Here is a 27982-nt window from a genome sequence, read left to right on the forward strand (position 1 = left end):
GCAATTGGCAAAAAATAAATAATGTGACATGTTATATGGTATGAGTTCCTTTCCTTCAGGGCAAAGAAGAATATTCTTTGTTTGCTTCTTCCCTGCTACCCCCAAGTGATTAAAAATTTTACATGAATTCTTTGTGTACATAATTTCAGTGCAAGAGAATTTTAAAAAAGTGCAGTACTGGACGTGATAGATAGCATGCCATTAAACTCATCAATGTGGGTCTCGAGTGTAGAATCTGAATTGTAGCCCTTTCAAGATGTGCAGAAATGATGGTGAGAGAAATGCTAAAGCATTTTCATTTGAACGTATAAAAGCAGAGCTCGATCACAGTTTTAACCCAGTGGTGTATTCGAATGGCAGTGAAGCAGAGTGTCAAAGTGTATCTTTATCATGCCAGTTTTGGAAATGTGAAGCTTAACTTTGTGGGAAGGCTGACCAGGGAATTTTTTAATCAAACAAATGTTTGCATGCAGAGCTAGGAAAGATTGTGTTGGGATGCTTCTGTATCAGACACACTGTATCTCCCACCTGTCCTGATTGAGCTGGAATAGATGAGCTCATTTGACAGTTTGCTTAGTGAATTTATTCTGTAGTCTCTGTGAAGGTAAATTACATAACCCATGTTTACAGTCATAGTGCTAAAACTAGACTCCACAAATTAAAAATTATTCTATTTCTACAATATTTAAGTGAAATCAAACATTCAAAAGCAAAATTACTTGGTGCCTTGCAGGCAGACATTTTCATTAGAGATTCCCCCCATTTGTATATCTCTAGGTGGAGTTTGAAGGCTTGAAACATGAAATCAAAAGGCTGGAAGAGGAAACAGAGTTTCTCAATAGCCAGCTGGAAGATGCCATCCGGCTGAAGGAGATCTCTGAGCGTCAACTTGAGGAGGCCTTGGAAACACTGAAGACAGAGCGGGAGCAGAAGAACAATCTTCGGAAGGAGCTGTCTCACTACATGAACATCAATGATTCCATGTACAACAGCCACTTAAACATCTCTTTGGATGGGCTGAAATTCAGCGACGAAGCCACAGAGCCCAATAATGATGAAGTCATGAATGGATTTGAACAAAACTGCCTCAGCAAACTCAGCAATGGCAAAAACAGTACTTCAACACCCAAGAAAAATGAAAGCTTCCCTCCAGCCCCAAGTCTGGTTTCAGATCTTCTGAGTGAATTAAACATTTCTGAAATCCAGAAACTGAAACAGCAGCTTGTGCAGGTAAATGGATTTCCTAAAGAGCTGTGCACTTCCAAATAGCTCCTAAAGTTCATTTGGGATGTAATTTCAGTCTTTTCAGTATCTCACATGGTACTGTTTATACTGTATTTTTAAAGGCTTCAATTGATTTAGAATCTGAGGATGTTAAGTGTTTGTCGGTGAAAAACCACTGCTTTTTTTCTTTTCCTTTCTTTTTTTTTTTAATGCAACGGAATTGGAAGTAATGTCCTTTTCTTGGTGAAAAGTTCTAATGCATCTCCTGTGCAATACTTGCTGTGTCTACTTCATTACATCACGACCAAGAACAATAGTGGTTTGTTTCAAAATTGAAAGTTACTCCAATCACCTTCATCAAAAGAAGTTTCGTACTCGTATTTTTTGTAATTAGTTCAAAGAGCATAAAGTCTTAATCAGCACCAAGCATTTCTGTGCTATATTTGTGCAATTAGGAGGCTAGAGAGAGCAAGATGCACATTTCTGTTTCCTACTAATATTTTGTCAGGTGTGTTTTAAATTATCTTCCGTAAGAAAAAGCCCTTATGCAAAAGGCTGTCAGAATTTTTTAAAATTATAAATTTATAAGAGGAGAAACTTGAAAAAGTTTTGGTATTTCTGAGTCTTTCATGGAGTTCCAAGCTTTCACCATAGAGTAACTCTGTGTTTTCTAGAACTTACTTGATAATTTAGAAGATAGCAATAAACTTTGGCTTGTTGTTAGTTGAACGGAAGTTTTCACAATGAGACCATCACCTAGGGAATAAATATGTAAAAATGTGCATTTTGACAAGGAGACAAGAAAGAATTGGCAATGAACACTGTAACTTGAGATAATTTTAGAATACATTGTGGAACCTTTCCCATAATGTGCAAGTGATTGGATTTCTGTAACCATATGGACCATTGGCTAAGTTGCTGTCTATTAGAGTTAAAACCATTTAAGTGATACAATTCCCTTAACATAGATGTCTCTGTTCCTGCATTTCAGATGGAAAGAGAAAAGGTTAACTTGTTAACAACACTGCAGGAATCTCAGAAGCAGCTGGAAAATACACGTGGGGCCCTCTCAGAGCAGCATGAGAAAATTGGCAGGCTCACTGAAAATCTGAATGCCATGAAGAAGCTCCAGGCCAGTAAGGAGTGTCAGTCTGCCCTTGATAACGAAAAGGACCGAGATAGCCATGAAGATGGAGACTATTACGAAGTTGACATCAATGGGCCAGAGATCCTGGAATGCAAGTACAAAGTGGCTGTGGCAGAAATTACTGACCTGAAGGAAGAGCTCAAAAATTTGAAGGCAAAATACAAGGAATGTGAATCTAAGTACGAGGAAGAGAAGAGTAAATATGAGACTGAGAGCCAAGCTCTCACTGAAAAGATCACCTCACTGGAAAAGTCCAGTAGGCATGATAGAGAGCAGATGGCCAGGCTGGAGAAGGAGCTGAAGAAAGTCAGCGATGTCGCTGGAGAAACACAGGGCAGCCTCAGCGTGGCCCAAGATGAACTGGTCACCTTCAGTGAAGAGCTGGCCAATTTGTACCACCATGTCTGCATGTGCAACAATGAAACTCCAAACAGAGTGATGCTGGACTACTACAAGGAAGGTAAAGGTGGACGCAGTAGTCCAGAGGCCAAGGGAAGAAGGTCTCCCATTCTTCTTTCTAAAGGACTGTTAACTATTGAGCTGGGAAAGGCAGAGAATGGAAGTGGTGACAGCAGCCCATCCCCGGTATCATCTCTGCCATCCCCTGTATCAGATCCTCGGAAGGAACCAATGAACATTTACAACTTGATTGCTATAATTCGGGATCAGATCAAACACCTGCAGGCTGCTGTGGACAGAACGACCGAGCTGTCCAGGCAGTGCGTTGCTACTCAAGAGCTTGGGCCAGTGGTGGACAAAGACAAGGAAGCTCTTATGGAAGAAATCCTGAAATTGAAGTCCTTGCTGAGCACCAAGAGGGAACAGATAGCAACTCTGAGAACTGTGCTGAAAGCCAACAAACAGGTAACCAGGTCATAGAGGTTTGAAGGTTACAGTGTCAGGCAGCTAGGTCATAAGCACAAGAGAATTTTTCTTTGAGTTCATTCTGCCGTTCTGTGGGGCTTTCATTCCTGGTATTTGGCTAGTCTGAGGCTGAAGCTGGCTGTTCCATTAGAGGCACCCAGCTGTCCCACATAAAGATGAGCACTGGGGCTGTAACTGACTTCAGCTTCTCACTTACTCCTGAGACTTTATTAAGGTTAAGGTAGCTTCAATCTACTGTCTGTCTGAATTAGATTAGGTTATATTTAATGCAGGACACCTAAAATGAAAAGGTGGTCTTATTTCCTACTTGAAAGAATTCTAGTAGCTACCCTTAAAAGAGTTCTGAAATTTAAGTATTGTTCTCTCTCAAAATGCAAAATAAAAGAGAGCCTCCCAAGATGAGAATGTGATATAAGAATGTGGTCAAAATAACCACAGGTGAAAGGTAAAAATAGTCTTTGGAGATTGGACGTTCAGCAACATTAGCAGTGCAGTAGGTGAAAATAACTGCCATGGAAGCACCACATGACATGCTTAATCTTCTTCTCTATGGTTAAATTTAAATTGTCTTAAAAAATAAGTCGTTTAGTCTACTAAACTACTAGTGGTGTTGTTTAAGAATGAAATAAACACATTAAGCTTGCTTTTGCATCTTTTAGCAAAGGTGTCCCAAATGTAAGATAGGTAAAATGCTATAAGACAGAACTGTGCTAGTGATTGACAAATGCATTTAAGTATTGAGATACTAAGTAGATTGTTTTGTTCCTTTGTGTTGCTAGTAGATAGGTTTCACTACATCTATATTCTGTAACTTCCTTAATGCTGCTCCATGGTTAATGGGAGTAAGAGACAGCTGTGTCTGTTCCCAGTGTTCAGAAATGAAATTTTATCTGTACAAGACAGGTTGACCACAAGTTTAACATTCCAGTAAAAAGTAAATGTTTCATTATGCGAATAGTGATTAAAAATCTTTTAGCCAACCATTTGATTAAGAGTTTCATTAAATGTTACGTTTCTGTTCTCCCTGGTAACCAACAGACTGCAGAAGTAGCCCTTGCCAATTTAAAAAGCAAGTATGAGAATGAGAAAGCGATGGTTACAGAGACCATGATGAAGCTGCGAAATGAGCTGAAGGCTTTGAAGGAAGATGCTGCCACCTTCTCTTCCCTGAGAGCTATGTTTGCTACAAGGTAATGAATATAATGAACTCCACAAAATTTAATTCCTTGGTTGTGTGGGGAAGAGTTGAACATCCTTCCCATCCACCATGCAGAGAGTGAAGCAGTAGGTGCTTTTTCCCAAGATCATTGCTTGCAATTGTGTGTGTGTCTGTGATCTGCTCATATTGATGAGGAACATGCATGGACATGGTGTGCTGCTACAAAACATAAAGCTGTCGTGGCAGTATTTATTCAAGTTGGCTGGGAGATTACCTGTTATCCCTGGTTCTTGAAGCCATTAGCTCTGAGAAGGAGTGACATTTAACAATGCAAAATGAGCATTTATTGTACACTGAAGATGGGACTCTTCATTCCCTTGATGATCTAGGAAAAGGTAAAGATGGTTGCAAACGTCCTGGTGTTCTTAGGCTGTCCATCCTGCAGTTGGGATCTGTTGTTCATTGACCTGTATCAGCTGATTTGGTTGCTTTGTCTTTGGAACTTACTTCTGCTTCTTAGTTGTGCTTTGTGGTGTGACACATAGAATCACTAAATCATCAAGTTTGGGAAAAATCTTTAAGATCATCAAGTCCAACTGTCAACCCAGCACTGCCACTTAACCTCTAACCCCCATCACCCAGCACTGCGTCCAGATGCTTTTTGAACATCTCCAGGAGGATAACTCCACCTTCCTGGGTAGCCTCTTCCAATGCCTGGCCACCTGAACAGTGAAAACATTTTTTTAATACTACTCTGAATCTCCCCTGTCTCAGCTCAAGGCCATTTCCTGTGATCTTCTCACTGCAGGCATGGCAGAAGAAACTGGCCCCACCTCACTACCACCTTTCAGGCAGTTGTAGAGAGCTATGAGATTCCCCCCGAGCCTCCTCTTGACAAGACTAAATAAACCCAGCTCCCTCAGCTGTTCCTCATTAATATTCAGAAAAGCTAGACACAGAAGATGTGACTTTCAGGATTTCCAGATGGGAATAACAGCATGTACCTCCTATTCCTGGTGCTAGATCTAGAGGTGATGAATGGCATCTAGAGACAAAAAATGGTCTGGGCTGCCAGCATCCCTGTGAAAGCAAGGAGATGTCCAGGCAGGACAAAGGCATTTCACTATCCAGTGGACATGCTGCAAAGCCCCATAAATGATGTTGTGCACATACTCACATTTACAGCACTGGGGTGCCTGCTCTGGACTTTATGTCTGAGAACTAAAACATAATGCTGCATATGTTGAGATTCAACCTTGGTGAAGGTGCCTCTTGTAGATAGGCCCTGGACCTGGGATGTAATAGTCTTCTTCCAGGGATTTGTTGAAGTGTCTATGTCCACACCACCTTCCCATGTTCCTGGTGCTCTGCTTGAAAACTGCTGCTAAGGAGAGTGAACCACAGGATGCATTCCTGTGAAATAATAATGGTGCAGAGAGCTCCTCACAGTACACTGTGCCAGCTCTTGTTTGGCAGTTTGTCTACCCTTTTGGTTTTAATCAAAGTGGAAAGTGAGTTACTTTAAAATACAGGAGATTACTGCAGCAGCAATTATTTGTCTCCATGGTTTAGATTGACATGTCCTGGTTATGGTCACAATTCATAGAAAGTGTCAGTGCTAGTATGTTGTAAAAAGCAAAGCACATGCATGGCTTGGGTGGCATGGGGTGGGGAGAGTTGAAGAGCTTGGAATTAGAGCCTGGGGTAAAGGAAAAGGTGGGGGAAACGTGTTAAAAATCTGTCTTTAGTATTAATTTCTAATATAAAGATTGAGTTAGAAATAGCAGGTGGCTGATCTCTTACAGCTGAATGCAGTCAGTGCTCATTTTCATGTCAATTATGTCTCTGCTAATACATTTCCCAGTTTTTAATAAAACTGAGGAATTATGATTTTAATCCTGCATGTTTGAATTTCCTTAGTGGGTTGACAGTTTAATCTCTTAAAGTAGAAGTAGTTGATGCTTCTCTCCAGTGCCTCCTTCAGTCACTTTTGAGTCACCCGTCTTGTTTGCTTGGAAGTTCCCATGTGGTCCTCATTGATTGCCGGGAAGAGGGAAAAAATATGGGTATGCCCAGGTGCATTTGGTTACATCACTTTTTCTTATTTTTTCTTTTTTTTTTTTTTTTTTTTTTCAGAACAGAGCATGATTCACTAATGAATTTACATATGAATGGTATTAAAACTATTACATGCTGACCCTTACATAAACTGGTCTGTAAGAACTAAGGCCAAACCAATGTTTGTGGGAAGCAGTGGTATGCAGCTTTGGAAAATGCCGAGTTAGGTTTTTCAATAGTTTGGCTTCAGAGAGTTATAGAAGATTTACTTTTTATTTCCCATCATTATATTTAACACTCAGAATGTTTATTTTCTCAGTGTAGATATTTGTATACCTGGTGTTGTTTTTAAAAATCTAGTTGATGTTTCCTTAAGCTTCTTTATTTGTTGTTGTTGATTACCAGTACTAATAAAATGGGCAGCATCAAAGCCTTGTGTTCACTATCTACTTAAAGCTGTAAATGCGTGAAAGTACAACAGGCTGATACTAATTTCACATTCTTCCTAAAAGCATGAAAGCTAAATGATCTTCTTTCAAAGGTGTTCTTAAAAGAAAGACATCTTCTATTCTGATTTTATTGAATATATAGCTGGGAAGTAGCCTAGCACATGACAAATGGAATGGTAAAAGGGAAGGAGCCTTTATTGTTCTGTCAAAGCAGTAAAAATACACAGAGCACAAAGATATGCTGCCATAGCTGCTGCTGCCAACTAAAGCAGGTCCAGAGCCTGTGTTGTCCAACGTGTTTAGGGAGGCAACATTTCTGGGTTTTGGTTTGGGGTTTTTTGAGAAAATTAAATTGAGAGTCAGCAAGCAGCATGAAGGAAGAAAGTGGTGCAGATCCCAGTCCACTTCTGCGTGCAACATTTACAACCACTTCCAGGAAACTTCTTGCCCCTTCATTCCAGTAAATGATTGCTGTGCTTTGTACAGTGTGATGTTCCTTGACCTGGGACAGCCATGCTTGCACCAAGACAAGATTTGAGTTTGAGGCTATATGATTCCTTTTGGATTAAAGAATCAGGATAGGTTCAGGGTGCAGGATGGTGTGTAGGCAGAGTAGTTAACACTCCTGCTTTTCCCCAGTCATCTCTTCTATAGGAGAAAACAGTCGCTCAGGTACAGTTACAAACTGCAGCTGCACATATGCTGCTGGCAACACTTCCCTTTTTGTGGAGAAGAAAGGAGAAACTCCCTGAATAGAGTTCTGTGGAAAACAAAAAAACCAAACAACCAGTTTAGGTATTTGAAATAGGGAATACCTTGTAATTTCTAGGAGAATAAGTTGATCTTGTAGACTTCTGTGCTAACAAGAAGCTACAATAATCTTTTGGAGTCAAAATCCTGGCTTTAATTACAGTTTGGCTCACATGGGAAAGACTTCACTGCTTTCTAGGCTAGATGCCAGGCCCAGAAAGACCAGTCAGACATTGGCTTCGGCACAACTGGCTGTACTTGGTCAAGAGGCAGGAGTGATACCAGATTATAAGTAAGATGGTGTGGGAGATCCCTGCTCTGCTTTACTGCAGTGGTTTGGTTTTCTTTCCTTATCTCTTTTTGTTCCAAATGGGATGGTGTGAAGAGATCTGCCCCCCTTGCTTTAGCTTGCCAGGATTAACACTTCTCTGCTGCATGACAAATCTAGACAGCAGCAATCTTGATGCTGTTTCACTGAGCTGCAAGTTTTGGGGCTACATTAACTTCGTGTTCTGTACAAAAACCTGGATATGTTTTGATTCACAAGAAAGAAGCTGGAAGAGGGCGGGGCAGGAACCTCCGCATATTTTTTACGTGTCCCAAATCTTTTGGGACTATAATACTGAGCATGAACAAGGGGAACAGAGACAGGTCACTCCAGTGCGAGATCATATTTTGCTGTAGCAATCATATTTCATTTCTCAAGGAATTGGTAATGTTATTCTGGTTTGCAGTAGTGGAGCTTGGAAGGAATCAGGTTTGAGGTGTGCATAGAAAAGAAAGCAGAAAGGTCACTTCTAATATAACCAGACCTTGCTTTTCACCTCGGATGTCATGAGTGTGTTTGAAAGCTAGGGCGAAACCCCACAGCCTCTCTGACCTCCCAGAAATCTTTAGCCTGTGTCTTGCTCCCACCCCCAGGGGAAGAAAACACCTCTCTGACACTGTGGAGCAGCAGGGCACAGGGTCACTAGGATGCTGGCAGCTTAATTTTGTGACCACGCCCTCCTTCTGGAGCTGGTGACACCTTCCCTCAGAGGGGAGGACTCTTATGCTTTCAGGATTATTTTAGTCTTTTCAGACTTCCCAGGGCTGTTTCAATTTCACTTCATCTCTAGAGCTGTCAATGGGACAAGATCTGGCCCAGAGTCTGGCTTCCACTCCCTGGAGTGTAGCAGTTGGTGTAGGTCCATCTGACCACACTGAGAAGGGCAGGTGTTGGTGTTCCAACAATTTTTAAGCTTCCTGAGTTTGTTTTTTTTAAAGAAAGACTCCTCACATACTGGTTTCTCCTGGGCTACACAGCGTGAGAGAGGTTGTGAGGAACTCCAGAGCAGGATGCCCAGAGATGCGAGGGGACAGATTCCTGTGCATGTAGAGGCCTCAATCTCACCCAAACTTCCTGGTCTGTAAAGCTGCAGTGGCGTTATAGTTCATGGAGTTTTATATTTATATTACTGAGTTACTGTTTAACATCTCTGTATTTAAAAATAAAAATCTGGATTTTCTTTTTCCTATTTCTATTCCCAAGCAAATATAATTAGGAATATAGGCCTAATCCTGCTGTTTAAAATCAGGGAGACTAGAATTGGAGGCTTGATAGGATAAGCACAGCTAATGAATCTGCATATCAATGCGGTTTTGTTTTGTAGTAGGTTTTTTCCAGTCTGCTTTATATTACCTAATGGTAAGTGTCCCTTTAAGTCAGGGGCTTCTCCATTTCAAAATTGAAAGGAACTTCTCTGCTGATATTTCTGCTTTTATGACAAAGTTGTATTTTGCAGATGGTAAATTCCGGCTGGTACCTATCAATATTTACTTCTCTATCCATATGCATAAATGTTGTCTCTATATGCACCTACATGTAGACTTCAATTTTTTAAGTTAAGCAGCTTACAGACTCAGTGACAATGACTATAAATGGAACAGCTTGAGGCATTCGTATAGCTTTACCACAGCCTTCCCACTAAGACACTTCCTTTAATTGTTTTAAAATTTATTTTCATGCTGAGAACAATTAAATAAAGACCACTTGCTATTGAGAAGACAGCTACTACTTATAGCATAATCGGAGTTAAGTTAAAGTAGAATTCTGAAGGATGCTTGGTTTTAATAGTGCTGTTCAGTCACCACTGAAGATTTGTTACTTGGACTTTGTGTAAAGTAACAAACAGCACAGTTCAGGTGGCCATTTCACAAGGCTCCTGTTGCTGGCCTCAGACCCTTTCCAGCCTGAAGCTTAGAACCACTCTGTAAACACAGACAAAAGTAGTATAACTGCATGGGGTCTACTTGCTATGGAAGGACATCTCACTGACATTCACACATGAGTACAGTTACACTTTCTCTTTCCAGACTGTTAATTATACACCATCTTGAAAGGCACAAACATGAAGTGCTGAGTGTGGGATTCTAAGAACCCCAGTGAGAAGTAGTTGCGGTTTTCTACAAGTTTAGTTGAAGTTCCTGTTAAAGAGCATGTATATAAGCAGCTGCAAAACTATCACTGCTGTATAGGGTGGACACAAGAGCCTATATTGAAGGGTGTTCGTAATGGAACCAGGATTGCTAAAGATTGATGTATTTCATTGCAGATGTGATGAATATGTCACACAGCTGGATGAAATGCAGCGGCAACTTGCAGCAGCCGAGGATGAGAAGAAGACTCTGAACTCCTTGCTTCGGATGGCTATCCAACAGAAACTGGCCTTGACCCAGCGCCTGGAACATTTGGAACTGGACCACGAGCAGTCCAAAAGGGTGCGCACAAAGTCTGCCTCCAAAGCCAAGGGCAGTAACCCCAGCGTAAGTCCCATTCGGTCCTGTGGAGACAGGTCTGAAGGATCTGTCCTGAACAACCAGGTGTTTTGTAGTGAGAAATACAAAATCTGTTGTGACTAGGAAGATATGTCTACAAAAACCGTATTCTGCATCTTATTTTATGCTGTAACTGTCAGCATAAATCCCCACTATCTAACGTCACAATGAGTTGACTCGTACTAGTATGTTCTTGAACCAGGTAATACAGATGTATTACAGTGGTCCTAACTGTAACTAATGCATAAGTATGGGGATACTGTTAACAAGTTAATAGTGGAAACCAGTTAGCTTTTTCCACAATTAACATGTCTGGGTTTTGCTGTTTATGGTAAGTGTTAAGAGTACGCCTGATAGAGTATGTATCTGGTGTTACTTACTGTAGTTTGTATAGCACATATGTGATCCTTTTTCCAGGATTGCAGCATACTTCAATAAATGCTTTCATAGGCAGAAATAAATGGAAAACCTTCTTTGTTACTGTGGCTTAAGTGGTGAAAAACAAAGGTTAAAATTAGAGCTATGTCTCCGGAATTCAGAGCATTTGGAAACTGGAGTCAAACTTAATTTGCCTGTTGTAGTGGATGTTAAATACTTGCTGTTGTATCACCACTAACCAAAGTCCTAAAGCTTTTATAGGCTATAAAAGCTAAAACAAAACCTGATACATTATTTACACTCTGCGTCCCTCTCTTCAGAGGGATAATCAGAAGGAACTTGCACATTTATTTTAAAAATATGCAATATTTACTCCATCTGATAAAAAATTTAAAATGTTAAGAATTGGGATTCAACCTGGTAGACAGTTGCACCCTAAGAAGTTATGTCCTGAAAGGTTCTGTGTGGTCTTATGTTGCTCCTTGCAAGCATAACACTTTGAAAAGAACCCATCTGAGATATCCTTTACAGGACAGTAGCCACAAAATATATATGTGTAGAATTAATGTGACTATGGTCTAGCATTGTTGGCCACAAACAGTTTTTCTCAGCTCTCAGTATTAACCTAAATAGGTAGCATTTCAGAGCTCTGATCATTTTTTTAAGTACACAGAAGATACTACATTCCATATGCAAGCCATGTGTTTCACAGGGCTCTACATTAGAGGCACAGAAAATTGATCCAGATCATCCTGCTAATAATGATTTATGAAGTAGCTTAGTGCACATACTAATCTTTAAAAACGAATAAACATTTGTCTGATATTGAACTTTTAAGGGGCCTTTCTACCCACTTAATTACAATAAGTTTGACAGTATAGAAGTGTACTTTCTAATTGGTGCCTACATAAGAGAAAAAGATTGAAAATGTTGCTTCTAAAATTGTGGAAAATTTGTGGAGCACAGAAAGGCGCAGTTCTTTGTTTAACCTGGAGTTTGAAGTGCCTAGCCTCAGACTTTATTTTAATGTAAAGCCCTGTTCATTTGTTACTCTTTCAAATACTTTTGTATGCCTGTAATGTTACTAAAAGAAATGCAAGCCTGTGCCGGCGAGTGCTCGATAGCATGGTTCTCAAAACCATTCTAACACTGTGCTGCGGTTGTGCTCCCCTGCCTGTCCCTGTAGGTGCTCCCAGCTTGATTCGTGCGCTGCCTATGTGCATGCAGGAGATATCCCAGTGCTAACAGAAGCTAATAAGAGCATGGCTGGTTTTCCCACTGAGGGGAAACCACGAGAAATTTTGGCTTCCCAGATATTTTTAGCCATGTTGGTGGGAGGTCTAAATTACTACAGTGAGATTTTAAACAAATGGAGCTTTGCTGCAAAGCTGGGAGCTATGGAAGTGCTACAGCCCAGAGCCAGAATTTCATTTCTTGATCTTGAGAGTAATCAAAAAACGTCAAGTGATTAAATTCTAATACATTTCTAAAACATGACTGCTTGGGGTTTAAACAAATTTCAGTTCTGGTTTTAGAAACTAGGTCCTGTGTGTCTTACTACTTCTTTTATAAAATACTGAATTCTCCTGAATTTGAGCTTTAATATTGCTAAATAGCAGGCTTGATATTTTAGAAGAGATATATTTTATAATTTTCAGTCCTGCTTTTCTCTTTGCTGCACAATCTTCCAAAAGGCCTTTATTCTTCTCATTCCTACATTAAGTATAATTTAAAAATACATGGTGAAAGCAGGCTTTTGAGTGCTAACTTTCTCTGCTCTAATAGACTCAGTAACAATTCTGCTTCCACCATAGTAGGGAGCTTTAACACAGTTTTCACTGCTTCCATGTCCCTAGTGACAGTACTTTTGCAGAATGCTGATGGCAAAAAGCTAAACTGGAGAAACTAATTTAATGCATTGGTAGGGGTTTTTTTTAATTAGTTGGAATTTTCTTTTACAATTCCAGTGTTACCAGACAGTGACTGTTGCTTTCAGGCTTGGCTCCGTTCAGTTCCAAGTGTGAGCAATTTTTGCTATTAGCCCAACAGCCTTAGTGATCATTTCCATCTTCAGTCATTTCTGCAAATATTTTAAAACACTTAACAGCCAGCCTGACTACTGTTTGAGTCTATCACCATTATGGTTTATCCTGTCAGAAAAAGAACTGAGGAATGGTGTAAAGTGACTTGATCCTGCCGTTTTTACTTTTAGGTAATATTTAAGACTGAGTCTTTTAACTCTTGATTAACAATTTCTTGAGATGTTAATTTGCTGTAAGTCTTTCATATCAGTCTCAATGGGTTGGGGTAAAGCATGGAAAATTCCTTAAGCCATCACCTACCTCTGCAAGCAGGCTCTTCTGAATGATTCTCTTGCATAGGCCTGCATGATACTCTGACCTGTATGTTTCTGGAGAATCTAAAGTTTCACTGAAAACATTTCTTGCACACTCACTGCTTTTAACTTATGCTTGAATAGCAAAGCTGTATTCAGTACTTGTAAGAATCCTTCTTTCTGCAAAGCTGTTGCTTCCAGGCTGAACCCACAAAGCCTTGTTCACCCACTGGGAAGGCATCTGCAAGCTGGAGTGGCTGCTGTTCCCCCAGCCAGCTAACAGACTAACCTGCCTGTGCAGCACATGGATGGGGTTAAGTTTTCAGTTGATTGAGAAATAAACACTGTTTTTCCTAATACTATTTTATTTTTCCATTTTTCAGCTGTAGAGTAGTCCCTGGAGAAGGCCTTTCCAACAGTGCAACAGCATTTCTTAGCCCTCCTCACTTTGGTTCAAAGTGGTGGCCCATTGCACACAGAATGGAAACCACTGACCTGATCCTAACTTTTGAAAACACCTTTTCCTATATACTACCTGAAACCTTCCCTTTCTGCCTGAAGCTATAAAAAACAAACAAGCTTTACCTATAAGTGCTGCTGCAGTAAGAAACCTTACAAGTGCTGAAGAAACCTACTTCAAATGTAATCCTCACCATATTAGTCTGTGCTCTCCTGGAAATGTTGAATGGGGGAATTTACTTCATTGCAGATGCTCATTTTTTACCTGATTGTTAAACCTGTGCACTTTTGATGTTTTTCTTTAGTTTCTTTAATTCCTTATGTAGAAGAGTTTATATAAATGCAGTGGTTTGTGCTCATAGTCTCTCTCCAGTTTGAAACTTGTGACTTACGAATTATATATCAGCATGTGGCAGAGATTTTGGGGGGGCTCTAGATTGTGATTAGAAAAAAGTTTCAACAAAAAGCAGGAGCTCTGCTAAACTATGTGCTGTGCTTCAGCATCTTTTTTTTTATTAAAATATTATGCTTTATATGTTTAAATTACTGATTTTTTTAACTGCCATGTTCATTAAGAAATCCAGGGTATTCCAATTCTGGGGTTTTTTTCATATTGTATTATTATTCTTAGGAATAGTTCAAAGTAACAAGAAGAAAACTTGACTTTGCTCTGGTTAAAACAGTAATAGGCACTTGAAAAATATTAAATAAGTAGTATTACATAAAAATTCCAGAATTCCTGGGTTTTAGGAAGTTGAAGTATTATCGATTAACAGAATTTTATACAACTATACCAGTTAAATTCCAAATTGGAATTGTTTTGTTACTTTTTCATTTTATTGTGCCAAATTATGGTACATTTAGGAAGAAAAATTGTAAAGTGGTCAGTGATAGGGTGTTATCTGTCAGCGCCTTTCTGTCACTCATTATTGCCAGTAGTGCCTTTGATAATTTGAAAGGAGACTCTTAGAGTAGTGTAGGGTAAGTCGTGTCACTTAGGAGGAGTGGAATGGCTGGTTTGGAATTTGTTAAAGATGTGGAGCAATAAGTGCAAAGTGAACTCCCATTTCGCACACTTTTAATGGTAGGTTTACTATAGAGTTTATATATTCAAGGAATTGTAAAAAATTCTGTTACTCAATGATATTTCATCATGCAAATTCGAGGGTATAGAGGGGAAAAAATCAAAACCACAAACCTGAACAAACATGACTACATTTTGGGAGCCAGATGGAATCATCTTAAACAGATGAGCAGCGTATGACCACATTTATGGTATCAGTCCGGGAATGCGTCGGCAATGTCGCTGACTGTGGGCGGTGGTGGGGGCAGGAGCCACGGCGCTGTGTGCAGATGTGAACCACAGCACATTGGGATCTCCTTTGCATGTTGTATCTAATTGTGATTTCAGCAAACAGAAAGAGAGAAGCTCATCAACAAGCCATGCCAGGTTCTCAATGGCTTCATGAGCCTTATGTGGATGATTAAATTGGTACTTGCTGGAGGGGAGCCCTCCCACTTCTCAAAAAAAGTACAAATTTAATTAATATTGACAGTGCAGATAATATTTCTGTTTGCTGGAAAAAGCATTATTATTCCTAGATGTTGGGACTTATTTCCATCTTCTGTTACACTATTGATTCATAAGAAATATTGTTGCATTTAAAATTACTACATTTGTATGTGGGTATTTATTTGAAATGATGTCGAAGTACTGTATTATGTTCTATGTGCATTACCTTTTAGTGGTGGGTTGGTCTCCATTTAACGTCCTGTGCATGTATTCTTGCCAAGTAACCTTTACACAGATCTGAAAAACAAAAAAATTAAGCTTCTTAAAACGATAACTATGTTAATTGGATAACCTTAGGAGGAGGGGTGAAGGTCAAGACACTGCTTCCAGATTAATAAAATAGTTTTTAATCTAGGAAAGCAATGTGCCTGCGTAAAGGTGTCACATTGGCAGGAGCAATAAAAGTCAAAAGGAATTGCGTGTTCTGCGTGTTGGTTTTGTGGTTTAAGAAGATACTGGTTTAAGTAGTTAGCTGAGGGGATTTTCATCTGGGGGCCAAATAAATACTAATTTTTATCTGAAAGAAACTGAATACGTCACATGAAGCTTTCTGCAGAACTAGAAAATTAATTATTTGTGCTCACATTCAGGAAGCACCATCCTCTCCTATTCCGTGACATCTTCATGGATTAGTTTTGGCCTGGATCCAACTGGTTTAATGTGTGTCACTGAACAGCCTTGCAAACACTTGTACTGGTACAGGGAAAGTAAGGGTAGGACTAAGGCTATGGTGTCAGTGTTGACAGTTCATCCTGAAATTGCATCTTAATTTCTCATCTACTCTCCAAAATACTCATGTACTGTTAGGGCCCCATCCAGCTTGGCCCTGAACACTTCCCTGGAGGTATTTCCTGGCTTGGCAATGTTCCCTGAGCACCATGGTCTAGTAGGAGATGTCCCTGCTCATGGCAGTGACGGTGGGGGAGGAGGAACAAGATGGTCTTTAAAGTTCCTTCCAACCAGTAAGGGATTCTGTGAAAATCCATTAAGTTGCTGTTTGTCAAGTAGCATTAGCAAACAAACTCACGAAAAGCCCCTGAAAGAGAATGCCAAAACTGAGGGCAGGGCTGCGGTTGGCCCCATCAATACAAAGATATTCCTGGAGCAGTGACTTCATGGTGTCCCCTAGAAACATTCAATACTCTAGTTCAACAACTCTTGTGCCCCAGGTAGGATTCTCAGAACCATTCTACTGATTGTTTCTGTACCTGGTAGCAGTCAGCTGCATGGTACCAGCTCATCAACATAATTTATAGCTGGAGCGCAAGATGCCAGTTGTTCCTTGGGCATTGAAAACACTTGCTCCAGAGGTATGTGGTGAAGTAGCAGAGCATGTGTGCTGGGACACTTGCCCTGATTGTAGAGGTCTGCATTTTCTATAACAGGAGCTTTACCTGTAGGATGACCTGCAGAAGAAATATGTAAATCCATCTCCATGCATGTGTGAGCAGACCTGTGAAACAGTAAAACAGGATTCAAGAATGTTTTAGTAAGAAAGAAAATGAGAAAACTGTCAAAGGATAGTATTTCTATTAAAAGGTTGTCTAGTGAATGGCTATTAATGAAAACATTCGTTTATTTTACTCTTTTCTGTGTAGAAAAATCCCTTCCCTCAGCCCTGGGGGAGATGTTACCTCTGCAGAGGTGGAGGGTGGGTTCAGTATTCCAACTGCAGATGTGGCTGGAGTTGCCTCTGAGAGAGGAATGTGCCATCAAATGTCACACTCTTGCTTCCTGTGGAGTCAGTAATCCAGCAGTGAGCCTTTGTTTCTTGTAAGTGAGGCTTGAAAACAAGTTGCTTGCTTCCCAAAAGAGGACCAGGACAGATTTTTTGGATGTACCGAGATGCCTAAAGATTAGAAACCTGGAAGTTCCCAGGTACCTGGTTTTGTGGGATGAAGGTAATGAAAATTAAGACTGAGGTGCTTTTTGGAGATCCCATTAGATAACATGGGAAAATTCAGCTGGACAAATAATTACAGTAGTTAGAGTTTAAAACATATATTCACATTCTTGTGTTTTTTTGAAGGCTGATGTAGTAGATGGACCTACAGGATCAGGAAAAGGTGTTTTTGCATCCAAGAACTTTGAAGAAACAATTAAAACAATAAAGATCACCTCTGGGAACTCATAACTAAGCAAAGTGCTAGTTAATGTGATTATTCTGAGTGTGTTATTATTTTTGAGTGTTATTTTGAGTGTTTATCTATAAAAATTTCAAGCAAACATTCATTAGTCAATGTTGGGAAAATCACTCATACTCAAACCACTCAAAAGATAGCTTCATGTGTTTTTTCCCAGGAAAGGAGGGGAGGCTACTGCTTCCCAGTGCAAGTGCAAATTTCCCTAAGAAGGAAGTAATCACAGCTGAGGAGGGGATGTTTTTCCTTATCCTTACTGATATCTCAGAGGTAACCTGAGAGCTGATCTGCCCCTTACCTTACCCAGCCCTATCACTTTGGGACGTGCTGCTCCTGAACTAAGCCATCAGATTTGATAGTTATCAAGTGAAAGTGTTGTAAAATGCCCTAGGTCCAGCAACTGTTTAAAAAACTCAAAAACCCCAGGAAAGCCAACTAACAAGCTGGATCTGGTTCTAGATTTTAGAGTACTTCTGAAGCAAAGGTAATACACTGATTGGGAACAGTGTAATGAAAGCTGAGTTTTGTGACTGTGTTGGAGAAAACCTGAGAAAAATTTCAAAATTTAGACCAAATCTATCCTAATATCTAATTAGCACAATGTATGTAATGTATTACTTGCAGTTGAAAGTTACGTACATGAGCAAAGCTTGAGTTATCTAGGTGTAAATGAGGTGAATTTAAGGCAGACTGAAGTGAGTTAGTGCATGTCCAGACCTCCCATCAGCCTCATAAGAATAAGAATTTAACTAAGCTGAAAATTACTTTCAGGGTAGAACCCCCAAATACTGTAGCTTTTGATGGAATCAAGTGTCATGTTAGAAGTACACTGTGTGTAGCCAAATATGTACCTGTGTGACTATCTTTACGTTGCAAGAATTTTGAACAATTTTATGTATTTGAAGCACCTCTGATGTTACTTTTAAAAGAAATATCAGCAGGTGGACATTTGGGCTCTGAATGTCCTAGGCTAAAATACTATAGCAGGCTTAACAGGCAGATTCCATACATGCAAACTTCCATACTGATGATTTAGTATATGGTTTTAAAACAATCGTAGAAGGAAGAAGAAATGTTAAAAAAGTGAAACTTCTAAAAATCAATTCTCACTAGTAATAACACAATCCATTCTCAATAACACCATTAAATTTTTTTTAACTGATCATATCTGCTTTTCAAACAGTAATCTATTTGAGGAATTACAATTCTCTATTTTTAAGGAGAGAATAAGAAACAATTCATTTAACTATATGCTGCTTCATATTGCTTGACATAGTTTCTTTTATATCTTTTCCACAAAACCTTACTTGCTATTTTTTACGCAGAAATTTTCAGTTCAACATTGGCTCAGCATTCAGATGCATGCTAACTCAAATTTAGCGAAAACACTCAATTTGGCAGTTCTGTAATAACAAACATTTCCCCCTTAATTTCTGGTGGTGAGACTGCTACTACCTATGACAGTTATTTCTAATTATATTGACTAAACATTCAGGCAGCTTCTACCAATCTCAAATGTTGCTTAGCTTTTTTTTCCTCTGTGGCTTCTACTCTGGAATTCAAATTAATACAGCTCAAAGCTTTATCAAGGGATAAAGAATGAAATATTTGATCCAGCAGTGAAACATCAGCTTCCTGCTGTTTCCAGATGAACAACAAACCTTTATTGAACCTGTATCAGAGCCCTGGAGCTGGAGCAGAAACTTATCTCGTGTTTAGCAGCCAGATGTCTCCGTCAGAGAGCAGAGTGCTGACGTGCCATGCACAGTGTTGGAGGGAGGTTTTATCATGTGATCTTACCTGGCTCTAAGGAGTAAAATTACCCTGCCTTATTAAGGTGGGAAAAGCATTAATTCTTTTTAGCTGGTAATCAAGAGGTTGTTTAGTAACAGGTCTCAAAAATGAGATTCAGTTTGTAAAAGTAAGTTCCTTGTGGTTTTGTTTTTTCTCCATAGGGATAGAATTCCCAGCTACCAGCTCTCACCAGTACACATAATTACCCAGTTGCTGAATGTCCAGAGCAACTCCCTTTGGAAGTCAGCTTGGAGAAATAACATTGACTGTGATCTACATGAAGGGAGGAGAAAAGGGAGGAGAAATAACATTGACTGTGATCTACATGAAGGGAGGAGAAAAATAGTAAGAAACATAAAAGGGATGTGGCCCTTATGCCTGAACATGCAAAATATAATTATTGGCAACTGTGTGGAATCAGGGAGCAGTTCTGACAAAGAACACGAGATGGCAGTGCCAGACAGGGCCAGAGAGAGATGCAGAGAGCCGGACAGGGCCTGACAGAACCAAACAGGGCCAGACAGAGCCAGACAGGTCTGGAGAGAGCCAGGCAGGGCCAGGCAGCACCAGCCAGCAGGACTCACCAACTCACAGGACCTTCTGCTGCTTCAAGGGAAATGGGAGCTGAGAGCAGATCAAAGCTGGTCACAATTCTACACTAAGAGATTTGCCTTTTGTCTCAAGAATTCTCCCCTTCACCCCTGCCTTTCTCCCTTTTGTTCAGGTTTGCCATGGTTTTGTACAGCTCACCTTGGATATATTGCTTGCTCTTTCAGCTTGGCAGCTGAGGAGTATGAAGCTTTATGGATGGATACCAGTGCTGCGTCACATGACAGACAATAAATGGAACCACAATTGTGAAGAAGTTGGTTTTTTGTGGTTTTTTTTTTTGATTGCTCTGGTGACCCAGTTCACTTACAGAGTATTCACCATTTGTCCGTGTTTCACATAAACTATTCTGGGCTTGTGCAGGATCTGTTGTGCATAGAACTTGCCCTGCTTGTTAATTTCAGTGCCTAGCCAGGAATGGGTTGGGGCAGCAAAAGCTGTCTTCAGCTGTGTGCTAGGTCACAGGTTTGACAGAGTGGTTGTCAACCAAGAGTTTGGTCTGCACCTTCCCCTTTGCCCATCCATAACCCCAAGTCTAAGAGCATTGCTTCAATCAGTGTGGCCAAGGTTTGATCCCAGCTGAGTCCAGCAGCCAGTGGCCAGGCTGGGAGATGTGGCTACCTATAAGTGAGCACTTATGCATATTCTCAGCTCATCACTCACTGGCATTGCCAGCTTGCAGTGGGGGCTTTGTGAAAGGTAGGAAACCAGGCAGGCAATGCTGGGAGTCCTGCAACAGACATCATCCTATTGCACAGAGAGGAACAAAGCTAAAATTACTGACATCAATCAAAAGTCTCATTATGTAATAGATAACATGGCCACGTACATGCCACATACATGCCTAGTTTCATTAGTTTAGGCAGTTTTGCTGCCAAGAGCTGATGTGGAAACTGCAATAATAAGTCCCAGTGGCATAGCTGCAAAAATTGGTGTAATTTCTCACTAGGAGATCAACCTGCTACATAAAAAGTAGTAAATAATTCTATTATTTAATCAACAATTAAAGGCTAATAGCACTCCTGAAAATATTTAATTTCTCTCAGAGATTTGAAGGAACTCCACCAGAAACTCCACTCTTGGACCTTCAGTTCATCACCAATTGTTTTTTTTGACTTGTGAGTGAAGTCATGTGGTGGAACAGTTGCTGCTGGTGGAAAGGTATTTAAGCTTCACAAATGGATTGCTAGTGAAGACCACACTACTTAAAGCCTGCCTTTGCTCATCATAGTGACATCTAACAAAATTTAAGTATGAAGACAAGCAGTCTAACATCTCCTGTCTATTAAGTATATCCAAAATGTCTACACAAGGTAAAAACTAAATCAAGTATATATTTCAGGAGATAAATATCTAGAAAAAATCTAGTATATATTTTGGGAGATAAATATTAGAAATAAAAGTGCTTTGGCTAAAAAGCCACTCACAGATTGTGACTTTCAAGGAAGTTCAGGCTTTATATAATTGTACATAAATGATATATATATGTATATATATACATGGGAGTTGGAATTAGATGATCTTTAAGATTACTTCAAACCCAAATAATTTTATGAGTGTGATTTTAAAAACTTTTTTTAAAAAGTCACCTGAGGTGTTTGTGCTGATCCATCATACCCAATACATCCTGTGTGAGGGTTGGCCCACTGACTCCTTGAAGACAGGAGATGCAAACTGACTGCTTTAATAAATTAGGTTTATTTACTTGCTTTCCTGGGTACAGATGTGACATGATATCTCCCATGTGACAGAAAAGAGACATGTCATTGCAGGGCAAAAGCTGTATGTAGACCTTTCCTCTGCCTCTGTTTTATGACTGTTAAGCCCAGCCCAGGCTAGGCAGGACTGTGGTGATCACCCTGGGCTGCTCCAAGGGCTGCAGGAATAGCTCATGACACTATTACAATCACCAAGATCCTGTTAACACATAGACCAGCCAGGTCAGTGAGTACAGCAATGGGTGATGGTGTGAAACATTATGAGAACCTTTGAGTAGTTTCATGAAGAGTCATAGAGGATCTGTTTTCAAAAAGTATACATTTATTTCTGGATAATTTAATAATAGATTACAGAAATATTGTACTAACCGTTTTGCTTTGGTTTTTTTTCAGAGTTAAGTTTTACTAAATATTTTGGCTTCAACTAATTTGCTGGATTACCCTTCAGTAATGAAGTAATTCCATAATTGATGAAATGTATGTAGAGTAACAAAAAAAACCGAGATGAGAACTCTTTTATCGGAATTCAAAATGAGTCAGTGTTTGTTTCTGAACCCAGATTAGCAGTGACTAGGGTGACAAAAATCAAGTGCTGTAATTCCCTCTTTCTGTTTAAAAGCTATACCTTATGTCTGCCAGACCATTGTGGCATGTATTAGAAATCAACATTTCTGGAGTAAATTTCTAATCTAGTGGTGCCCAGGAAAAAACACTATTTCCCTCTCCTGTTTGACAGAGATTCCAGTTTTAGTACCTTTCTAATCAAAGCAGCAATCTGACAGAATCTCAGTTTGGTTGATTTCAGGGTACTGAAAATCTTGAGTAAAATCTGCAATGCCTTTTAGATTATTTAATTTCTGAAAGGGCTTAATTCTAATTCTGCTCTTTGTTAAAAGCACTTAGGTACCTCTTTTTCCTTTTGAATAATGAGATTTTTGTTCCTGAAAGTCATTGATTGCAAAACACATCACCCTTGATGCATGATTCAATTCTTAAAACACACCTTGTTTTTGAAGCTAATGCAAAAGTCAGTGTTATTTTAAAGTGTTTAGTTGAATGGTGACAAGCTATAGCTCCTCATTTACTTTATAATGTGATACAAGAAGAAATTATGAACATGGACCTGAAAGGGTCTTCTGGGTCACTGAGTTCACCCCCACTGCTGCAAATTAATATGCACATCTGACAAGTCTACAACTTCAAGTAATCCAAAATATAAATGCAAACCCACAGTAAACAGAACCTAATCTATACACAGAGGTTTCTATAACACTATTATGCTCTGTCATGAGTTCAGCCCTGGTATTCTGGTAACAGCCAATTGAGAGACACTGACTGAACAGGTGAGGATTCTGGTGTCTGTCATATGTTGGCTGTTAGCTAGTGGTCAGCAACACCTCCTCATCCTCATCATCCTCTCTGGTGAGGATGGACAGTCACACATCAAGTGTAACCTTTCTGGTCAACATATTACGAGTCCCCTAATGATCCACCCTCATTTTATACCCCAGAGACAGAAGTGAATGAATCCACACCCTTGTATTGTAGCTCATTGGTTCTTTTTTGTCAAACAATGGCCACGGGATTACTGTTTTCCCCAAACCAGCATTTAAAGGGTGAAGAATGGCTCTTGTGCCCTCCTTGGACATAGAAAACATTTTCAGTTGTGAAATCGGGCTTCAAAAACAGCTGGTGCACAGATCATTCATTACCTGTTGTATGAACCTAATTCTGCTTTCAGAGACCCCAGATAACAGCTCTGAGGTGTATTACCTTGGAAAGATCTGAATCAATTTAAATGAAAAAAAAAAACCAAAAAACAACCCAAACTGTTAAGTTGGTGTTTAAATAATACTAGTGATATTAGAAAGTCCAGGACTGGAAATGCCTCATTGCTAAGAAAAATTAACATTCAAGCCCCAGTAAATATTTATGTTCAACTACTTCATGATGTGCAGCTAAAATACTATTCTAAAACTATACTCTGCTATAAAATGTCATGCCAGAGTTTAAAGGCTGCCACAGGACCTGCATCCCAAATGGAGGGCTGCTTTACTTTTACCTGCAGTGCCTTATTTCTGTACATTGTTCTGTGGGTTTTTTTTTTCTAGATTCTTGGCTGCTGTGGTAAAAGGGGTTGGTGAATATGGAATAGACTTGTTTTTGCCTAAGATATCATAAAAAAAAACCAAAACAAAAACAAACAAACAAAAAAAAAAACCAAACAAAAAAAACCCAAACAAAACAAAATTAAAACCCTATCACAGCAGAGTTTTGGCTTAAATAAATTTTCCCTTGAAAACTAGCTTTGATCAATCATTTCTTTCTGACATTTTTTTTTTTACTTTTCCAAACTTAAAAGCAACAGAATAAGTTGCAGTGCTGCCATAAAATTTATTTGTTTTTATTGCATTTTCTGGTTTAGTCTCGTTGTAAATGACTAATAAAGCAATTCTGCTTTATCTGCAAGTGCAAAGGCCCAGCCTCAAATTCATGAGAATGACATTGCACAAATACTCAAAAGATGTCACAGTAATCTTCAAATCTTAATTTTCACATGAAAAATAGTCTTTTCAGAAAGGGAAGAAACTCCAATCAAAATTCTAATATTTTAAATAAGGACTCTGCACAAAGGAACTCTGTGTTGGCCATAGAGTGTCATGTGCAAAAGCACATGAGGGTCACCCCAAGGATCATGTGATCTGGAACAAAACACAATGTGCATCTCCTACAGGAAAAGCATGTCAGAAAAACCCCATGTATTTGCAAAGCCTTGGCCTTTTGGTCTCTAATGTCTTATTAAATCTAGAAGAGGTTATTCTTACCCTCATTAAATCTATCTTTCCTGGACATGCAGTGGTAATCCTCATTGAACTGCAAAGCCTACCATGAAGATGATTTACTTTGTATTGAGAGAGCTCATCTTGTAACAGAATTTTAATGCAATATGACAGGCAAGTTTGTTTTTTTTTGGGGAAGAAAAGAAAAGAATATCTGTATGAATTTTGCTGACCACTCACACTGCATTTATTGGCCCTTTACCCTTACACATGTGCATTAGATACCAAGGGACTGAAAACAATTAAAACTAGCCCAAGGACCATATTCAATGACATTGCATTGGGCTTAAAGAAGCTTTAAGCCCATTTTACTACACCCAAAGTAGAATTCACAGCTAAGATTTAATAAAACAAAGACCTTCAGGTCCTCAGCAATGTCCAGTTCACTGCAAGAGGTTTCCAACCAGTTTCTAATCTGTTTAGGAGAATCTTCAACTTCTTTGAGGCTAACACTGTGAATGGCAGAAATGACAGAAATGTTGACATGCATGTTACCAACATAATAGACTTGTTTCTATTATGACTTCCTTCATAAGACATGAAGGAAAACAGCTCAGGTAACTTCTTCTAACCTAACTGAGACAGGTTAGAATAAAAGGGCTTTACAGAGCTATAGGACTTCATAGAGAATATGTATCTACTGCCTACAACTCAGTGAAAGGTGGCATCCCATGCTTGTTACTCAAGAGTCACAAACTGTGCTGTAATTGATCCCAGGAACATTTTGCTCCTCACAATTTTAAAGGATTGCATGCCTCTTAATTCAGGTGGGAAGAAAGCTCCAGATTCACGGGAGGTGTCCCAGCAATTTCTTTTGCTTTCCCAAATCTGCTCTGTTTTGCTCTTTTTGTGGCAGTGTCAGACCACCTTCTTCTTAGCTTTTATTCCTTCCAATCCCTATCAGAGCTTCAAAGCAGAGCCCTTCTTTTCTGCTGAAACTTTACTTATCTGCTGAAACTTCTCTCTGAGACCACACAACTTACCTTGGTTGCAGACATGGCTTATTTCCCGGATGTAAAGAAATTGACACTGGCCCTCTGTGACAATTTTGCTTGTCAAAAGCAATGGCTACAACTTGCTTAAATTGTTAACTCACTCCAGAGTAACTTGACTGATTCTGGTCAGAGAAACAAATGCTACAGATGCCCAGACTGTAGGTACTGAGTGCCTAAAATGAAAAATGGCCCAATTATCTAGAAAAAAAAAACCTCAGAAACCAAACCAAGCCAAAATGCTGGCTAGAGTAGGGAAAGAGTTGGACAGGATATAAATAGGCATTTTTAAGGGATGCTGGTTATTTGCTGTTCTTGTGCTATATCTAACAACTTTAAATGCTTAAAATAAAGCTTGTCTCAGCTTCACACTTTATAGCATGGACCTTGCTTCCATGAGAGCAAAGAACCTGAGAAATTTCCAACAATTTGTAAGTTTGTTTCTGCTGCTCCATCTCCATTATACCTGATGACTGTGCAGCAATGACTGGTGAGCTTGGCTCTGTTCTGGTGAAAGTGCTATAGAGAAGACCCACCTCATTGTCCTAAAGGACAGGACTAATCTAAGAGAGCTGTATCCATTTTTACAGTAATAAATTTCTGAAATAATTTGTTGTGTGTTAAATTTGTGTATGAATATTAATGCTTTAAGGTAGGATTTGAAAAGTAACAGTCAAAGTGACAAAAAATCCAGATTGGTTCATCACTGCTGAATCTGCTTTCTTACTCTGGATTATCTAGACCCTATTAATAGAGTTGATCTAGAACAGCTACTTCTTTTATTCTGGAGCGAGTAGTCCACAGAAATTATTTCTGGGAGTGTAACTGCAAAACTGTGTTTCCATTCCATCACACTATTGAAGTGCTCAGTGGTATATTTCCACACTAATGCTTGCATCGACACTGGATATTTCAGGGGGAAGGTAAAGAGCAATGATGAGCTACTGGGTAATAAAACATAGATGGAAGCCCAACACAGATAACTTTTCATTTTATTGTTTTGCTGTTTTTTCCCCTGAAGGTAAATGCTTTTGTGAAGACCATTTTACATGTCTTTTGCTTTCAGGGAGAGATTGCTTGATAAGTACTTTTGTTTTTCTCTGTATTATTTACTCCTTGTGATGAGAAGCTGGGAAATCTCAGAAAGCTCTCCTTTAAAAATGTGCCTCACCTGAAGAGGCAGCAGGGTTTTACCTCTGTGGAAGGAGCACTTCACTAGGCCTACAAAAGAGAGCATCACCCTCCAACTGTGCTTCAATCCCTCCTACCTACAGTATCCTACTCCCTGTCCAGGCAGAGTACTGAGTCAGGTGGGCCTTCAGTTGACTATTTAAGAAGCTCTTGTTTTTTGGAATGGTTCTGGGAGCTGGGAAGAGGCTGGCAGGGTTTGGTCCCCTCAGACAAAATTCGTATCTGAATTGATCTCTGATGCATACATGGAAGAACAGGTCAGCCAGAAAAGCCATGCACAGCCCGGGGTCTCTCCTGGGCCTCGGCACGTGTCCCACAGCAGCCCCCAGCAGCTGCACCGAGAAGCTTTTGGCTCCAAGGGCAACAGCCGGCGCAGAGCCTGTAGCCCTTAGGTTTCCCTTTCTATTCCTTGTGACGTGATTTCGAGCTTCGCCACGGGTTCGTCCACCTTCTCACCTAAGGGACCCTAAGGAACACCTTCCCTGTGGCATGCGAATGATGAAGAGCTTGTGGGTCCCTTGCTCCCTGCAGCTGCATCACCGGTTCACTTGTGGGGGAAGTGGGATGCCCCCGGTTAGCCCAGGACGGGTCTGGCTCAGCGGGAGCTCCTCGTAGAGCTGCCCAGGGGCCACGCAAGCGACCGGCGTTGCTTCCCCAGGGTCGGGCGGGAAGGGGGCAGGAAAGGGTGTTTTCTCCCCTCCCCTTGGCCCCCGTTCCCGGCCTTAGGGAGGGGCCAGCCCCGGCGGTGGGCCCTTTCCCCGCCGCTGTCCCCGGGCCGGGCGCAGCACCTGGTCCCCTGGCAGCCGGGGCGGCCCCTCCGGCGTGTCCCGTTGCCGCTTGGGTCGGGCCGCGGTGGGGGCGCATCCCGCCTCCGCCGCCTTCAGGGGCGCCGCGTCCCGCTGGCGGCGCCTCATGGCGCGATGCAGCTGCAGTGGGAGGGAGAGGAAACCCACCCCCCTCGCCCGGCGGCCGCCTTTGTAACCGCCCGGCCCAGCTCGGCGCGCAGCGGCTCGGGGAGCGCCGGAGCGCGGCGGCGGGAGCAGATGGAGCCGGAGGGTAAGGCTACGCCCAGCCCCCCGCGCCCCCGCCGCGATTTCGAGGGAGCCCCGCTCTGGCCCGCCGAGTTCTCGGTGGAGGCTGCGGCGGCCGCGGGGAACCGGGCCGGGAGCGAGGCGGCGCAGTGGTTCCGGCGGGCCGCGGGGGTCTCTGCGGCGCGGGCGGGGAGGCTGATTCCCTGGCCGGCCCCGCTCCAGGTGTGCGGGACCCCCGCCGCCGCCGCCTCCCTTCCCTGCCCTCCCCTCGCCGGCCGACCGGGCCGGGAGCGAGGCGGCGCAGTGGTTCCGGCGGGCCGCGGGGGTCTCTGCGGCGCGGGCGGGGAGGCTGATTCCCTGGCCGGCCCCGCTCCAGGTGTGCGGGACCCCCGCCGCCGCCGCCTCCCTTCCCTGCCCTCCCCTCGCCGGCCG

At 41.0% G+C, this 27982-nt stretch overlaps 2 protein-coding genes across 8 annotated transcripts in view; both read left to right on the forward strand.

Moving 5' to 3' along the window:
* BICD2 (BICD cargo adaptor 2) overlaps nucleotides 1–15654 on the forward strand; it is a 52037-nt gene extending 36383 nt beyond the window's left edge. Inside the window, exons 4-8 of one of the 3 annotated variants that reach the window (XM_039703301.1) lie at nucleotides 778–1230; nucleotides 2216–3235; nucleotides 4295–4446; nucleotides 10267–10432; nucleotides 13586–15654. In XM_039703301.1, the coding sequence (XP_039559235.1) occupies nucleotides 778–1230; nucleotides 2216–3235; nucleotides 4295–4446; nucleotides 10267–10432; nucleotides 13586–13591 (1797 nt within the window). In that variant the 3' untranslated portion in view covers nucleotides 13592–15654. Of the gene's footprint in view, nucleotides 1–777; nucleotides 1231–2215; nucleotides 3236–4294; nucleotides 4447–10266 lie in introns of all 3 variants that reach the window. The other 2 variants (XM_039703300.1, XM_039703299.1) reach the window with 2 other exon arrangements.
* Nucleotides 15655–27264: 11610 nt separating this feature from the next.
* The window catches only part of FGD3 (FYVE, RhoGEF and PH domain containing 3), a 101675-nt gene continuing 100957 nt past the window's right edge, over nucleotides 27265–27982 (forward strand). For 4 of the 5 annotated variants that reach the window (XR_005626889.1, XR_005626890.1, XM_039703309.1 and 1 more), the window contains exon 1: nucleotides 27300–27575. Coding sequence is in view for 2 of the 5 variants with exons in the window: in XM_039703309.1 (XP_039559243.1) it covers nucleotides 27440–27575 (136 nt within the window). In the remaining 3 variants the exon portion in view is untranslated. Of the gene's footprint in view, nucleotides 27576–27982 lie in introns of all 5 variants that reach the window. The other variant, XM_039703315.1, reaches the window with a different exon arrangement.

This window comes from Passer montanus, unplaced genomic scaffold (genome assembly GCF_014805655.1).
Source record: "Passer montanus isolate IOZ18808 unplaced genomic scaffold, ASM1480565v1 scaffold162, whole genome shotgun sequence".
Taxonomy (NCBI): Eukaryota; Metazoa; Chordata; class Aves; order Passeriformes; family Passeridae; genus Passer; species Passer montanus.